At 53.2% G+C, this 15,503-nt stretch overlaps 5 protein-coding genes across 5 annotated transcripts; 4 read left to right on the plus strand and 1 right to left on the minus strand.

The window, feature by feature from the left end:
• Window positions 1-319: 319 nt before the first annotated feature.
• Z520_08331 (uncharacterized protein) lies at window positions 320-2,079 on the plus strand (the record flags this gene model as incomplete). Its single annotated transcript, XM_016778828.1, has 3 exons — window positions 320-1,792; window positions 1,842-1,994; window positions 2,050-2,079. The coding sequence occupies 3 exons, from the start codon at window positions 320-322 to the stop codon at window positions 2,077-2,079; spliced, it is 1,656 nt and encodes a 551-aa protein (XP_016630199.1).
• Window positions 2,080-3,333: 1,254 nt separating this feature from the next.
• On the plus strand, window positions 3,334-5,782 carry Z520_08332 (uncharacterized protein; the record flags this gene model as incomplete). Its single annotated transcript, XM_016778829.1, has 6 exons — window positions 3,334-3,437; window positions 3,489-3,504; window positions 3,566-3,668; window positions 3,719-3,955; window positions 4,007-5,099; window positions 5,152-5,782. 6 exons carry the CDS (start codon window positions 3,334-3,336, stop codon window positions 5,780-5,782), a joined length of 2,184 nt encoding a protein of 727 aa, XP_016630200.1.
• A 545-nt stretch (window positions 5,783-6,327) lies between these two features.
• Window positions 6,328-10,437, plus strand: Z520_08333 (uncharacterized protein; the record flags this gene model as incomplete). Its single annotated transcript, XM_016778830.1, has 1 exon — window positions 6,328-10,437. One exon carries the CDS (start codon window positions 6,328-6,330, stop codon window positions 10,435-10,437), a length of 4,110 nt encoding a protein of 1,369 aa, XP_016630201.1.
• A 687-nt stretch (window positions 10,438-11,124) lies between these two features.
• Window positions 11,125-11,988, minus strand: Z520_08334 (uncharacterized protein; the record flags this gene model as incomplete). Its single annotated transcript, XM_016778831.1, has 1 exon — window positions 11,125-11,988. One exon carries the CDS (start codon window positions 11,986-11,988, stop codon window positions 11,125-11,127), a length of 864 nt encoding a protein of 287 aa, XP_016630202.1.
• A 1,048-nt stretch (window positions 11,989-13,036) lies between these two features.
• On the plus strand, window positions 13,037-14,787 carry Z520_08335 (uncharacterized protein; the record flags this gene model as incomplete). Its single annotated transcript, XM_016778832.1, has 2 exons — window positions 13,037-14,494; window positions 14,590-14,787. The coding sequence occupies 2 exons, from the start codon at window positions 13,037-13,039 to the stop codon at window positions 14,785-14,787; spliced, it is 1,656 nt and encodes a 551-aa protein (XP_016630203.1).
• Between the last annotated feature and the right edge of the window lie 716 nt (window positions 14,788-15,503).

The raw sequence follows: 15,503 nt of genomic DNA on the forward strand, positions 1-15,503 counted from the left end.
TCTTTCTGCTGCAGGCGAGACGAAGGAAAGCCATCCCTCAAGGCATACCTGCATGCACGGTCACTGCTCGTCACCTATCTCTCCAATTCCATCGCACGAAACCCGCCGAACCAGCCACATCGCGCCCCAATATCTGAAGGTGGATTTTATCTGAGCATACTTCCAGTGTGCTCCTTCCAGAGCGCCCTTGAGAAAAGTCGCCAAAACGCATTCCTCAAAGCGGCTGCTTATCTCACTCCTCAAACCTCCTTGACCCGCTCGTTTCCCTCCCGAACCTCTTTTCTGCGACCTGTTATATCTTTGCTAGGCCGAGAATTCAATGGGCCAACAACAGTCAAAGAGCAGCGATGGAACCAGAACCCCACTAAAGAGCGGCTCCTCGTCCAATCTTCCGGAGACTCTGCAGCAGTATCCTTCCATATCCAAGTCCGATACCAAGGAGAGTTCCTCTAGGTCCATTCGGTCGTCCATTCGAAGCAAAATAAAGAGCTCGGGAGATGACAAGGCCAATGACAGCCCCAGGGCCTCGGGCTCAACCCTTGCGGGGTCTGAGGGCTTAAATAATGACAAGGCTGACGCCAGTTCGATTGCCAGTGGCCGCTCGGGATCTTCTCGAGCGCCCAGAGAGAAGATCACAAATAACCCTTTGGTGGAGTCTCCCATATCGCCTAACGACGACGACGAAGCTCCATCGCCAGGTGCTAGTACACCCGCAAGGCCACCATCACCAACCCAGTCCAAGTCCGTGGGTAAAGGTCACAGATCGGTGGATCGTGCTCAGAGGACTGGAGAGGTGGGTGCAGTGTCTGAGGAAGCTCCCCATCAGGCTCACGTCCACTCATCTACACAAAAGGCGGGTGATTCCATCTTGGTCAAGCGGGAAAATCAGATCAACCCGCGAGCTCCGGAGACCAAGGCCTCATTGCGGGCCAAACTGGCAGAGTTGCCAGGTGCTTCTCCAGGAGGTGGTATGGGCATGAGTGACGTGAATGACATGGATTTGGACGACATGATTTCTCGTCTCCTGGATGCTGGTTACACTACCAAGGTGACGAAGGCTGTGTGCCTCAAGAACGCCGAAATTACGGCAATCTGCACCGCCGTACGAGAAGTGCTGCTATCTCAACCAGCACTGCTGGAGCTCACAGCACCGGTCAAAATCGTGGGGGACATCCACGGCCAGTACAATGATTTGATCCGACTTTTCGAAATGTGCGGGTTCCCTCCCAATGCGAACTACCTTTTCCTGGGCGACTACGTCGACCGGGGGAAACAGTCGCTCGAGACGATTCTGCTCCTGTTTTGCTACAAGCTGAAATATCCGGAAAACTTCTTCATCCTTCGTGGGAACCACGAGTGTGCTAACGTCACTCGAGTTTATGGTTTTTATGACGAATGCAAACGAAGGTGCAACATCAAGATCTGGAAAACATTCATTGACACGTTTAATTGCCTGCCCATTGCCGCAATTGTGGCGGATAAGATCTTCTGTGTCCATGGCGGGTTGTCCCCATCTTTGTCCCACATGGACGATATCCGACAGATTGCGCGACCCACAGACGTTCCTGATTATGGACTGCTGAATGATCTGTTGTGGAGTGATCCCGCGGACATGGATCAAGACTGGGAGTCGAACGAACGAGGTGTCAGTTATTGCTTTGGTAAAAAGGTGATCGTCGATTTCCTGGCGCGCCACGATTTCGACCTGGTCTGCCGAGCTCATATGGTTGTCGAAGATGGATATGAGTTCTTCAACGACCGCTTGCTTGTCACAGTCTTCTCTGCACCCAACGTAAGTACATCAATTCTTTGGAGAAACTATCGCTAACCCGTTCTCAAAGTACTGCGGAGAATTCGACAATTGGGGGGCTGTCATGTCGGTGTCCAGCAATTTGCTCTGTAGTTTTGAGTTGCTGAAGCCGTTGGATTCGAGTGCTCTAAAGAGTCATATCAAGAAGGGCAGAAACGCTCGCCAGAATATGCTCAACAGTCCGGTACGTCTGCCAATCTTTGTTCACCTACTAAAAGCGAAGCTAATGAATCTTGCAGCCGGCACAAGTGTCCGCTCAGAGCTTTTAGGAGACCACGAAACCATGAGAGAGAAGGCAGTTCCAGTCATTCTCGCGTTTGTTACGACCTATATTTCCGGCAACGTCAGTCATGTCATTCGTTTTCCCACGTGCAACGGGTCATGGACCCGAGTGTTATGGCCGGATCATGGTTGGGTGCAAGATCTCCAAGACCTTGCTGTCCCGGCCTCTTGCCATTTCGATTTGTTCTAGTCCAATAGGCGTCGGTTGGCGCAACCGGGTTATTCCAACGCACAGAGAGATACAGGCTGGCTCCAGGAAGCTACGTCTTCGGAAAAGCGAATCGGTTTTCGCACAGCAATTTGGATTTCGATCGACCCACGTCGAGTCGAACTCAAGGAGCAGAGATTTGAAGTCTTGCTGGGAATGTATTACTGCGGCCTGATGGGCCGAATCAACTGGAGAGGGCGTTGGCCCTGGGAAAGACAAGTAGCTGGTATTTGGAGCTCTAGGAGCAAGAAGTCTATGTCGTGTGATGACCTAATGCTATGGGGGACGCAATAGAATCTCACCAATCCCACCGGAATTGAATTGTTTCACGTTGAAAAGGATGGCCCTCACCTCAGGGTTGGCCCCAAGGTCGCCTGGCCGGGTTCAGGTGGTCAGACGCGCCATTGCTCAGGACGTGGTTGAAAGAGACACGAGCGCGTCAAACTTTCCAGGGCCAGGTTTTGTGTGGGAGGAAGGAGCAGCAGCAGCATCAAGGAGTGGCAGCAGACAGCAAGCCAACAGCCAGCCAACAGCAGCTGTGAAGTACCAGTAGCGTTAGAAGATCAGGGCTCCCAGAGCTGGTCCTTTTTCTCCACCTTCGAAGCCGCCCAATTCCAATCTGGCTGCGGAGCACATTGGCAACCCTCCACGACGAGGCATGCGGCCCGTCTTTTGACTGTACGACTAGTTTCCTAGGAGTAGTTGAACTGCGCCTGTTGCTGCTCAGACTACCAATAGCCCTTGTTTCAACCTCTGTTCCGATACTCAGTAATGGGACAAGAGGTCTCTCTCCCGCCTCACTGCATGCTTTGACTCAGCAACCTTCCTCTGCCGTGCGCCCGTTGTCGATCTCCGCTTCAAAGAACGCAAACGAAAGCTCCTCTGCCGCCTGCCGTCCTCCCACCCGCATCTTACTTGTACAGCAGCGGTAAAAGGACCCCGGTGCATGTTCTACGACTCAGACTTCCACAACCTCAATCTGCCATTTTGATCCTCCATAAAGTGGCCTTTGAGGCCACTCTCCAATGCCGTCATGAAAGCCGGACCGCTTCTCATTCAATGGCACCATGAGAGCCAGCCTATCTATTCGGTCCACTTCGATCCCCATGGGAAAGGGAGGCTAGCTACGGCTGGAAAGTGAGTTCTCTCAATGCCCCCCGTATCCTGCGCATTTGCTAATGGGAATAGTGATAACAATGTCCGGGTACGAAAACCTCCCTCTCCACTTGTTGCGTCGGTTCAGGTTGCTGATGTGGGAGAAATAGTTGTGGAGCATTGAAGCTCAAGGCGAGGAGAGAAAAGTCACATATCTGTCAACCCTCACCAGACACACTCAACCCGTCAATGTCGTCCGATTTTGCCCCAAGGGTTTGTTCTTTCAGCGCCGGTCTGGATACTGTTTGCTGACGGGAAGGCAGGCGAAATGCTGGCTTCGGCCGGCGATGACGGCAACGTCCTTCTTTGGGTACCCTCCGAATCTTCCATGACCACCTTGACCGATGAACATGCCGATGACAAGGAAACGTGGAGGATCAAACACATGTGTAGGACGTCCACCGGAGCAGAAATCTATGATCTGGCCTGGTCTCCAGATGGTCAATATTTCATCACAGGCGGAGTCGATAACACGGCGAGGATCTTTAATGCACATACCGGTATTTTGAGATGGCCACCTCTCGAACATGGCACAGCTAATTTGGCCCTAGGGAATATGATCCGCCAAATAGCAGAACACAATCATTTCGTACAAGGGGTAGCTTGGGACCCTCTGAATGAGTTTGTTGCAACTCAGTCCTCGGACCGGTCGGTCCACATCTATGCTCTCAAGCTCAAAGATGGCACGCCCACACTTTCTGCCCACGGGAAGTTCAACAAGATGGATCTCCCCGGTCGACGGATATCGTCCAACAGCCCAGCACCAGCAGAGTTAACACACCGTGCCTCCAACTCAAGTGCCAACAACCTTGCCATTGCGTCCCCTGCCCCCTCAAATCCCGGAACCCCTCTGACCACACCTCTACCAATGGATCCTCCCCTCCTAACCTCAAGCCGGCGGTCTTCTTTTGGCTCGTCACCATCATTCCGACGATCTGCTTCACCGGCACCCTCATTACCGCTGCCAGCTGTCAGACCAGAGATTTCGTCTCCGAGTCTCAATGCGGCCATGGGTCTGGCCGTCAGGAACACGAACTTGTACCACAACGAAACCATGACCTCTTTCTTTCGTCGTCTTACGTTCTCACCGGACGGCAGCCTGTTGTTTACACCTGCCGGACACTATAAAACCAGTTTTCCAACGGCGTCTGATCCAATGAAGACCACAGATGACGTGACAAACACGGTGTACATCTACACCAGAGCTGGCTTCAACAAGCCTCCAGTGGCGCACCTTCCAGGGCACAAGAAGCCTTCCGTTGCGGTCAAATGCTCCCCTATTCTCTATACCTTGCGCTCCGCCACGAAACCGACAAACCACATAACGATCGACACCTCATCGGCGAGCGAGGAGATACCGCTCCTACCCGATCCTATTGTCCCACAGGTTCCATCAACGGTTATGGAGCCTCCGCCCTTGTCGGCCACGACTCCAGGTCCGGATTCAATGTCTGCTCCTTCACCCAAACCCTCGGTCGACGGAGAACCTGCAAGCCCTGCACCGACTCCTGCCTTCTCCCTACCCTATCGAATGATTTATGCTGTAGCGACGCAGGATGCAGTGTTTGTCTACGACACTCAGCAAACCACGCCTATTTGTGTTGTGAGCAATCTTCACTATGCCACATTCTCAGATCTGACCTGGTAAGGTTCGAAACCCTCCCGTCCCGAGAATACTGCTGACAAGTAGACGCAGGTCAAACGATGGCCTTACACTGCTGATGTCCTCTACGGACGGCTTTTGCTCGACTTTGGCTTTCGCACCGGGTGAGTTGGGGCAGGTCTACACAGGACCCCATCCAACCTACAGCCATCCAGTTGTTACAACATCGATACCTTTACCTACTTCTTCTGCAAATTCAACACCTGTTCCGACACCTACCGCTACAGCGTCCCCTTCACTGACAAAAGCATCTCCTGTTCCTGTACCACCATCGCATCCTTCACCGGCACCGTTTATTCTTCGTCCAGGAAGTCCAACGAGATCCAATTCGCAGTCATCGATAGCTACAATGACGTCGATTCAAACTTCAGCTCTTCCAAATAATGCTACACCTACCCTTGGGCATGTACCCCTGGTGACCGCCTCCAATTCCGGACCTCCAATAGCTATTCCGCCCATGACGACGCCGCCCCAGACTCCTGCGAGTATTCACGGCGGCCAACATTCTGCAACAAGCTCGATTAGTGGTTCTGTCTTGGGCAAGAGAGACGGGGCAACAAGCGAAAGCGAAAAGGAGGAGAGCAAGTCGAAGAGACGGAGGATCGCTCCCACGCTTGTTGGTCCTTCAGGCTCGAGTGAGAATGCTAAAGAAGAAGGCAACTAAATTGTTATCTGCATTTCGATTACTCGTGTTTCTTTTGTGATGGGGCTTTTCTCGATCACTATCTTCAAGGGCTGATTTCAAAGCCCCTTATGGGCCTAGCACGGCGTCAAACATGTGTCGCTCAGAAGCGGCCTTTCTGCTGCAAAGGGTGGGAATTTGGTAGAATGGATCCTGATAAGCGGCAGAATGTAGCAAAATATGAATGTGTGTAAGGATGGACAACTCTCGTTATCAGGAGCGTCCTACACCGAGTAAGTCCAGGACGCTGCGTTTTGCCTTGAATTCAATTGTACCTTGGGTGAGGGGCCAGGCATGTGAGTTCGCGTCATTGTCGCGTGACTGAGGCACCGCAGCGGAGGGTATCAAGGACATCGTCATTTTTTCTGCGCCGTAGCGGATTTTGCATCGCAGCTGCTGCCACGAAATTGCAGCAATGGTCCCCGATAGACGTCCCCTTCAAACTCGTCCAAATGGCTGAGCGCTAAGATCGGAGTCGCAGACGTACACTTTCACCAGGCTCTTCTCCTTGACCTCGGCGACTCATCATGGGTGTCACCGGGCTGTGGACTGTGGTTGCCCCCACTGCCCGTCCAACCCAACTCGCCTCGCTCAACCGCAAACGCCTCGCAGTCGACGCCTCCATCTGGATCTACCAATTCCTCAAAGCAGTCCGAGACAAAGAGGGCAATGCTCTACGTAACAGCCACGTTGTCGGCTTCTTCCGGCGCATATGTAAACTGCTCTACTTTGGGATCAAGCCCGTGTTCGTGTTTGATGGCGGGGCGCCGGTTCTGAAGCGAGAGACGATCCGAAAGAGGAAGAGAAGACGAGAAGGCAGACGGGAAGATGCGGCGAGGACGGCGGGAAAGTTGCTCGCCGTGCAGGTTGCGAGGGCGGCCGAGGAAGAAGAAAAGAGGCGAAGAGCGGAACGGGAGAGGACACCCGAAGAAGACTTACCTGAGGATCAAGAGCTGGTGTACGTTGAAGAGCTGGGCATGACGAAACAAGAACGCACGGCCGGTAGAGGCGAAAAATTCAGGAAGAAAGACCAGTACCATTTGCCCGACCTGGACGTGAGCATTGAGGAGATGGGTGCGCCCAACGACCCGAGGATCATGTCTCAAGCCGAGTTGGAAGAGTATGCGCGACAATTTCACTCAGGCGAGGATATCAACCTCTACGATTTCAGCAAGATCGACTTTGAAAGTCCCTTCTTTTTGTCACTGCCGGCTGGGGATAGGTATAACATCCTAAATGCCGCTAGGTTGAGGTCAAGGTTGAGGATGGGCTACTCCAAGGAACAGCTCGATGGGATGTTTCCCGACCGTATGGCTTTTTCGAAGTTCCAGATTGAGAGGGTCAAGGAGAGAAACGAGTTGACGCAACGACTCATGCACTTGAATGGTATGGTGGAAGGAGACTTCCTGAGAGAGGGTGGTGGCAGGATTGCTGGTGAGAAGGGGAAAGAGTACATTTTGGTGAAGAATGAAGGAGTAGAAGGCGGATGGGCTTTAGGCGTGGTGTCGAACAGACAGGGTGCCGAGAAGGAGAACGCAATCGATCTGGAAGATGAGGGGAAGTCTGAAGTGGAATTCACCGCGGACTCGGATCAAGAAGAGTTTGAAGACGTCGCAATTGAAGGCTTGAATCGGCTTCCAAAGACATGGGCGCGGAAAAGGAAGGCTGGCGTGGATTATGATATGTCATATGAAGACGTGGCAGAAGAGATTGCGAGAAAGAGGAAAGCGGTATATGAAGCAAGGAAGACCGCATCGAATGCTACAGAAGCTGCTCCGAGGCCTGCACGACCTGTCCCGCCTGCGGTGCAGAACACTACCGTGGTCACGCACGAGGACCCGCTATTTGTTCCAGAGGACAAAACAGGGGCTGAAGACGAGGATGATTTGTTCGAGGATGTACTACCACTGTACCCTGAGCCAGAGGAGAACGACGAGGATCTGCAACGCGCCTTAGCAATGTCTTTGGAGCAGCCGACCGACGACGACGGACAGGGCGGTGGATGGGTGGCAGAAGCAGCTCCAGACGCAACCGGGGAGGAGTCTGCGGAAGAAGACGGCTTCGACTTACAAGCCGCTCTGGCAGAGTCAAGGCGAACCAAACCAAAACCAAAAACAAGTGTCGGAGACAGGAGCCCGATGTCGTCAAAGGTGGCAACCACTGCCACGCCAAAATTTGATGGCCCATTGCCCTTCGAGTCCCTCAATCTCGGTCAATCACTATTGGGGAAGAAGAAATCCAAGAAGATTGAAGAAGATCTATCAGGTGGTTTTGATCGGGATCTTGGAGAAGATGCTTTTCGTAAGGAGAGGCCTCCTCAGCCGTTGCCGGAATGGTTTAATGCTACCCCGAACATTAAGGATATGAAATCCCAGGCTGGAGCTGTCGATGATTCACACACCGTGCACGAAGAAAAAGAAGCCGATCGATGGGATGCCTTACGGCGGCATGATACCAAGGAGGTGATTGACCTCGAGGCCGAGGATGAGGAAGGCAGGACTCAACGTCCAATTGATCTTGAAGAGGAACATATTGAAGAGGGAGTGCAATTGTTAACTCAACCATCTCAAGAAGCTGTCGATGAGCTTGTCCCTCCTAGCCAGCCTGAGCTTCCCGAGGTTCAAGAACTCGAAGACCCAGAAAAAAAGAGAAGAGACGAAGAGCGCGAAAAACGATACGAGATTGCGCGACAAATCGCAGCTGAGAACCTAAACGAGGAAGAACCACCACCGACGATGGGCGAGATTGCCGAAGAGATACAAGCTCAACCGCCTCAACCATCTGATGTCCCTCAGTATAAACCTGAGGCTGCTGCTCCTGGGACTGTCGCTGCCGCCGAAAGCGATTTTGAGGAAGTAGAATGGAGTGAGTCGGACAATGAGCAGCCTGTACCACCAGCAAGTCCGGGATCGCTCGGTACCGTCGAAGAAGAGTCTCCACGACCCCGACGCGATACAAGGACTGCGGCACAAGATGAAGACGAAGGCGAAGAATTCGAAGACGTGGAAATGGAGCCCGCTGTCGCGCCAAATCAAGGTCAACAATCGACCGATGCTTTTCTCGATTATCCTAACGCTGAGCGACTTCCAGAATTGAGCGACCAACCTGTCGCGGAATCAAGCACCGCGGCAGTTCCAGACGCAGGGCCGATCGAAGAGGAGGAATTCGATTACCTCTCCGCCTCGGAAGAAGAACTAATGCGTCAACTAGCGGAAGAGGCCGAAGAACACACCCGTTTCACGTCCGCCCTCAACAATGCCAAAGGCCCGTCGACTGAGGAAGCCATGCGTGACTTCGATGCCGAACTCAAAGCCTTGCGGTCCCAACAGCAACGCGACCGCCGAGACGCCGACGAAGTCACGCAGACAATGATTCAAGAATGTCAAGCGCTGTTGAGACTGTTCGGCCTGCCGTACATCACCGCGCCCATGGAAGCCGAGGCGCAGTGTGCTGAACTCGTCCGCCTGGGCCTAGTAGATGGTATCGTCACAGACGATTCGGATATCTTCCTCTTTGGAGGGACCAGGATATACAAGAACATGTTCAATGCGGCAAAATACGTCGAGTGCTATCTCTCTTCAGACCTTGAAAAGGAATTTTTGTTGGATAGGAGGAGATTAATCAGGTTCGCGCATTTGTTGGGCAGCGACTACACCGAGGGAATCCCTGGGGTTGGACCTGTCACTGCACTGGAAATTCTGACCGACTTCGGGGATCTAGAGGAATTCAAGGCTTGGTGCGAGAAAGTCCAACTTGGGAGGCCACAGGATCTGGAAAACCAATTGACCACCCCTTTCCGAAGGAAATTCCGGAAAACAGTACAGAAACGCCTGTTCTTACCCACAGGGTTTCCTGACTTGAGGGTTGACGAAGCATACCTGGACCCGGAGGTGGACTCAAACCCAGAGCCATTTCAATGGGGCGTGCCGGATTTGGACAAATTACGAAGCTTCTTGATGGCGACCATCGGGTGGACGCAGGAGAGGACCGACGAGGTTCTGGTCCCGGTGATTCGGGATATGAACCGGCGTGAAGTGGAGGGTACACAGAGCAACATCACACGATTTTTCTCAGGAGCGGTCGGTGTGGGCGGAAGAGGCATCAATGGAAACCCAGGAGCCGGAGCCCGCGGCAAGGCCCTCGCTGTTGGTGGCGAGGATATTGGACAAGCGCAAGCGCAGGCGGAGGCCATGGCACCCAGGAATCGCACGGGCAAGGAGTCAGGACGGATGAGGAATGCGTATAAGAGGCTCAGGGGGGAAGCGGAGAAACGGAGGAAGAGACGAGAGGACGAGGCCGATGAGGACGACGATCAAATGGAAAACGAGGATGAGGTCGAAGTTCTTGCTGGACTCGGCGAGATTCAAGGCATTGAAGATGCGGTAGGCCAACCTGGCACGAACGAAAATCCGATCTCCATACCGAATCGGTCTACAAATGGGGATGTCGACGACGATGACGACGGAGGTTTAGCCGGAGACGAAGCCCCATCCAAGCGCTCCTCGAATTCGAAGTCGAAGTCGAGGTCCAAGGCCAAGGCCAAGGCGAAATCGCAGGATTCCGCGTCGGAGTCACGATCAAAGTCGGCCAAGAAAGGATCCAGGAAGAGAACAGTCGAAGACGACCTTGAGGACTAAGTGGTTTCTGATACGCTTTGCGTCCCTTTGAGCTCAGGACGTACAGTACCGGTGCCTGCCACGACAGGCGGAGCAGGAAGCCTTGCGCAATATGCGCCACGAGATTCACGACAAAATGAGTATACGAATGCCACGTCAGGACGTTTGAGGGCTGTCCCAAAATCGGGACGAGCTATTCTTTTTGGATTCTGCCTTATATACGGTAATAAATTGTGCACTGTTCTGCGTGCACATCCTTCCTCGCGGATCTCTCTGGCCCTACGGTTTGGGCCTCCCTTTCGTCCCACGCCGTCTTGCTTTTCGTTGTGAGGTCCTCTTCCACAAGGGTGCTACTGGAGAACGGTCGTTATACGCATAAATATAACATATATACCTAGGTAGTATATAGAGAAATCCTCTGACATCTCTTTCGACTTGACCTTTACCGGTGACGGTGGTCTCGCATCATCACTGATGTGAGAAGGTTTTTGGTTGATACCGTCTTATTGTGTCGATACATTTCAGGTGGTTAGATCCTTTTTTCCCACTACCTGGGTCCAATCTCAAGGCGTTCCAGTACATAACCCTGCAGGTGTTTCGTGCCCATTCTGGGAGAGGTAATGTAGATGCTGTTTACTTTGGGGCTTCATTTGGCGTTATATGATCATCTTTCGTGTATGAACAAGTTGGTTTTCATGCGCCCGGAATTCAAGGTTGATCCATCCTCCTGTTCAAGTCCGGACACATGCGTTCACGGATAGAGAGCATGGTTTTCGCCCTCTTTACAAGATACGTGCTCTCGCTCATGTACGTCGAGTACCCCAACACCACGCACCAGGGGCACTGGTGGCCGAACCGCGACGACTTGTGAAACCACGCCAGCAGGTCGTACCAGTTGACGGTGGCGAGGTCGAAGATGCGATCGGCCATCTGCCTGTCCCAATATTCGCCGCCACTGTTGGGCAGGAACCGAAAACAGGCGCGACACAGAGATAAGTGCTCGGGGATGAAGTTGTTCTTGCGCTCGAGGAGGCGGAAGAGCCCGTCCTTGTCGCGGTAGCCGCGCCAGGGGGAGAGGACGTTCTTTTGGGCGGCGACCCGCGCCATGGTCTTGCAGGTCAGGGCGAGCGAGAGTTGGAAGTAGGGGATTTTGACAAGGCCGAGGATGTGTGTGAGGAGCTCCGGTGGCAGTTGCAGGAACTTGCTCTGCGTCTGGGGGGAGATGGGACTGTGTAGGAGGATCGAGTCCGGGATGATAAAGGGTTCGTAAGGGTCGGGTCGAGAAGGGGTGGGATTCACCATGTATTCTTGCGGCTGCTGATGCTGCTGTTGTTGTTCTTGTTGCGGGGGCAGTCGGTTGATTCTTGCTCTAGGTATCGTCGGCGATGGTTCTCGTGGATCCCGTAGATATTCCTCCGGCGTCGCCCGGGTCCTCTGTACTCGCAGGAGTCGCTGCATGTGCGATTCATCCAACAGGGAGAATGGCTCCATCAACTGCAACTGATCAACGGTGTTAAACCCCCAGCCACCCTCGGCAAGTCGTACGTCGTCTGCTGGCAGATTAAGCTCCATGGACGGACAATGACTGAAGTGTGAGTTTGATATCGTCCGCTGGTAAACGACTCTTGCTAGGTTGTTGGGAATGTGGTGTTTTGCGGATTCGAGGTGGGAGATGGGAGGAGGGTGGGAGATCCGAGCGCTGGGATATTGAGATTCGAGAATCTGGGGAAGAGGCCATTATTATTGGGGGGAAAGGACTAGTATCTCGTACTTGAGCCTGCGGGCGGAGAGGCGGGACTTTTGAGGGGTTACGACCTACGAGGCCGATGTGCGGTGGCCAAACATGGCGTGCATGGCAGCCTAAGCTAAAGGCTGGTGCAGTGGTGAGGCCCAGCAGTGGGCAAACTCAGGCGAGCAGCGCGGGGCGGGTCCAAGAGGGGGGCCCTATTAGGATAGGTACTACCAGGTAGGTAGTGCCCAGGTAGCCCATCTACGAGTACCTACCTAGGTAGCGAGCTAGGTACCTAGGTACCTAAGTAGGTAGGTAAGGGACACTCACAGGCAGTTCTCAATGCTTGTGCAGTGACGGAGTGCCCATACCGATAGCCATTCGCCATGTAATACCTTATGCTCAATCCATATAAATTAGATGCAGTGCTTCTCCTGAGGAGCACTCTCCGGATCTGAAACAAGAGTCTCCATCTACATAGACGCTATTGCTGGTGAGGGTGCTTGCCATGTCTTCCAGAGACCTTGGGCTGTTCCCGTCCTGAAGTACCCGTCCGGTCTCGTAGACGCCAACAGGGTTGTCGTGTACTACTCCTGTTCTTCGCTTACTCCGTTGTGAATCTGCTCGCTGTGTCTGGGCATGCTATCTAGGTAGCCTTGTGGAAGAATAACCGCAAGGCTGAGAAACCCCCCCACCAAGCGCCAAGCTGCGTGCGGGCAACTGTGAAAGTTGGCGACTGCGGAGTTCGTCATGTGTGATGTTCGTGTGCCTTGCAGTTGCAGTTGCAGTTGTAGACCGTCCTTGCTCTTTTCGTTCGCATACTCTTTAAACCTTGCCACACCTCGATCTAGCCTCTCATCAACGGTCCTATTGTGAAACCACCGCTACACAATGGCCGAATCTCACCCAGTGGGCGCTCCGCTCGAAGACCAACTGGAGTCAGAGTCCGAGGGTGAAGAACAAGAACAGCACCAGGACGAAGCCACAGAAGGCACCCAAGATGCGACGGGCAGCTCCTCTGGGAAGGCGAAAAAGAAAAAGAAGAAGTCCAAGAAGGCCAAACTCGTCTCTGCCCTCACCGGCAAGAAGTCCAACCCTGAAGAACCTACAGACCCCTCCAAGCCCGCCGCCAATCTGAATAGCGAGTCATTGAAGACTCTCCTTGACATGAACCCTTCCCTTAAAGGCGAGCTATCGGGCCTCTCTCCCGAGAAGGCAAACGAGTTGCTCAAGAAGATGGACGTATCACAATTACTGAGCGGGCTTTCATTGTCCGGGAAAAACCAAAAGGACATGGCCTCGTACAAATTCTGGGCGACTCAGCCGGTGCCGCGCTTCGACGAAAACGCAGAGGAGGAGAAGCCAGATGGGCCGATCAAAGAGGTCATTCCAGAACTGGTGTCCAAGACGGCCGCACCTCTGCCTGAAGGCTATGAATGGGTGGAACTCGACTTGACCAACGACGAGGAGATTAAGGAGGTCTACAAGCTTCTCTCATTACACTATGTCGAGGATGATCATGCCATGTTTCGCTTCAATTATTCCGCCGTCTTTCTGGACTGGGCTCTGAAGTCGCCTGACTGGAAGAAGAGTTGGCACGTTGGCGTCCGGGCTAAGGGCCCCAGCCGACTTCTGGTCGCGACCATCTTTGGCATTCCCATCAAGTTGAGGATACGGCAAAACGTCCTCGATGTGGTGGAGATCAACTTCATGTGCGTCCACAAGAAGCTGAGATCGAGACGACTGGCCCCTGTGCTCATCAAGGAAGTCACGCGCCGCTGTCATCTGGAGGGCATCTACCAGGCGATATACACCGGTGGCGTCGTCTTACCCACACCTGTCGGCAGCTGTCGGTACTTCCACCGAAGTCTTGACTGGCTGAAGCTGTACGAAGTCGGCTTTTCTCCCCTGCCCCCTAACATGACACAAGCCAAGATGATTGCTCGCAACCAACTACCTCCCAACACCAGCACAACAGGGTGGCGGAAAATGGAAGAGAAAGACGTGGACGCGGTCCATGATCTGCTGTCGCGGTACCTCGAACGATTCGACCTCGCACAAGTATTCTCTCGAGCCGAGATTGTACATTGGTTCCTCAACCGGGAGAAGCACGAGAACCAGGTCGTGTGGTCGTTCGTGGTTGAGGACAGTGATGGCAAGATCACGGATTTCGGCAGCTTCTACTGCCTTGAAAGCAGCGTGATCGGCGAGATGAGCAAGAAACATGAAAAAATTCGAGCTGCATATCTCTACTATTACGCAACCGAACACGCGTTCAATCCCAAGGAGAAAGGGCTAAAGGAGAGACTGTTACAGCTAGGTCAGGACCTCTTGATCGAGGCCAAGAAGGTGCGTATTGCGTATTTCTCTCTCTCCCTCCCTCCCTGTTGTTTTGCACCCAGTCTTCTTTCCCCCTGATCCCAGGTCATGCTGACGCTGAGCAGGCCAAATTCGATGTCTTCAACGCCCTCACGCTCCACGACAACCCAATGTTTTTGGAGCAGCTGAAATTCGGCGCGGGCGACGGTCAGCTGCATCATTACTTGTACAACTGGCGCACCAAACCCATCAACGGCGGTATCAACGCCAAGAATATGCCCGATGAGAGCAAACGTGGCGGGATTGGTATTGTGCTTTTGTGATGGAGGGAGGGTCGAGGGGTACAGTGATAGGAAAGGAACCGTCGGTCTATTAATCGACACACGAAGGATGACCTTTATTGAGCGAGAAAAGCTAGAATGCATGCTTGGCCGCTCCTTGAACAAAGAGATGATTTAGTCGAGGCTAACTGTATTGGCTGTTAAGCTATACTGCATATTCCAGCGATATATTCTCATGCCCCTCCCATCTCATTTTCCAGTCCGGCTCTTTCCCCAAAGATGATTCGAATTCCGCCCGTCCGATTGGTAGCCTCTTACGGCGTCGCTGAGTTCCCAAGTGATATGGTCTTGCTGCTCAATCGAGTTCTTTCGACCGCCGTCCCCTTGTGGTGTTTGGCTTTCTATCGTACAGGTGATGCCCTGCCATCGCACGATGACGAGCTGTTGCCGGTTCATGCAATTCATTGCCCTGGGTAGAACTTGCTTTCGCTGGACTATTGAGGTGCGATTGGGAGCATGGCTTGGGCTTGAGGGGGGATCGTAGTGGTCTCTAGGTGTCCGTTGGACCTCATCTCCTCTCGTTTTTTCCATTTGCGGCGGCCACAGATCCTGCACGGAGTGGACCTGTTCTGTCCGCTCGGCTTCGGAGAGAATGAAGATGGCTCGAGTGTCTGAAGTGACTCATGTCCTGGGTGGCCGAATGAGACAATCTGCAACAGAGTTGTAGGTATATCGGATGATGTTCATTTGCCCTGTCG

Source organism: Fonsecaea multimorphosa (assembly GCF_000836435.1).
Source record: "Fonsecaea multimorphosa CBS 102226 unplaced genomic scaffold supercont1.18, whole genome shotgun sequence".
Taxonomy (NCBI): Eukaryota; Fungi; Ascomycota; class Eurotiomycetes; order Chaetothyriales; family Herpotrichiellaceae; genus Fonsecaea; species Fonsecaea multimorphosa.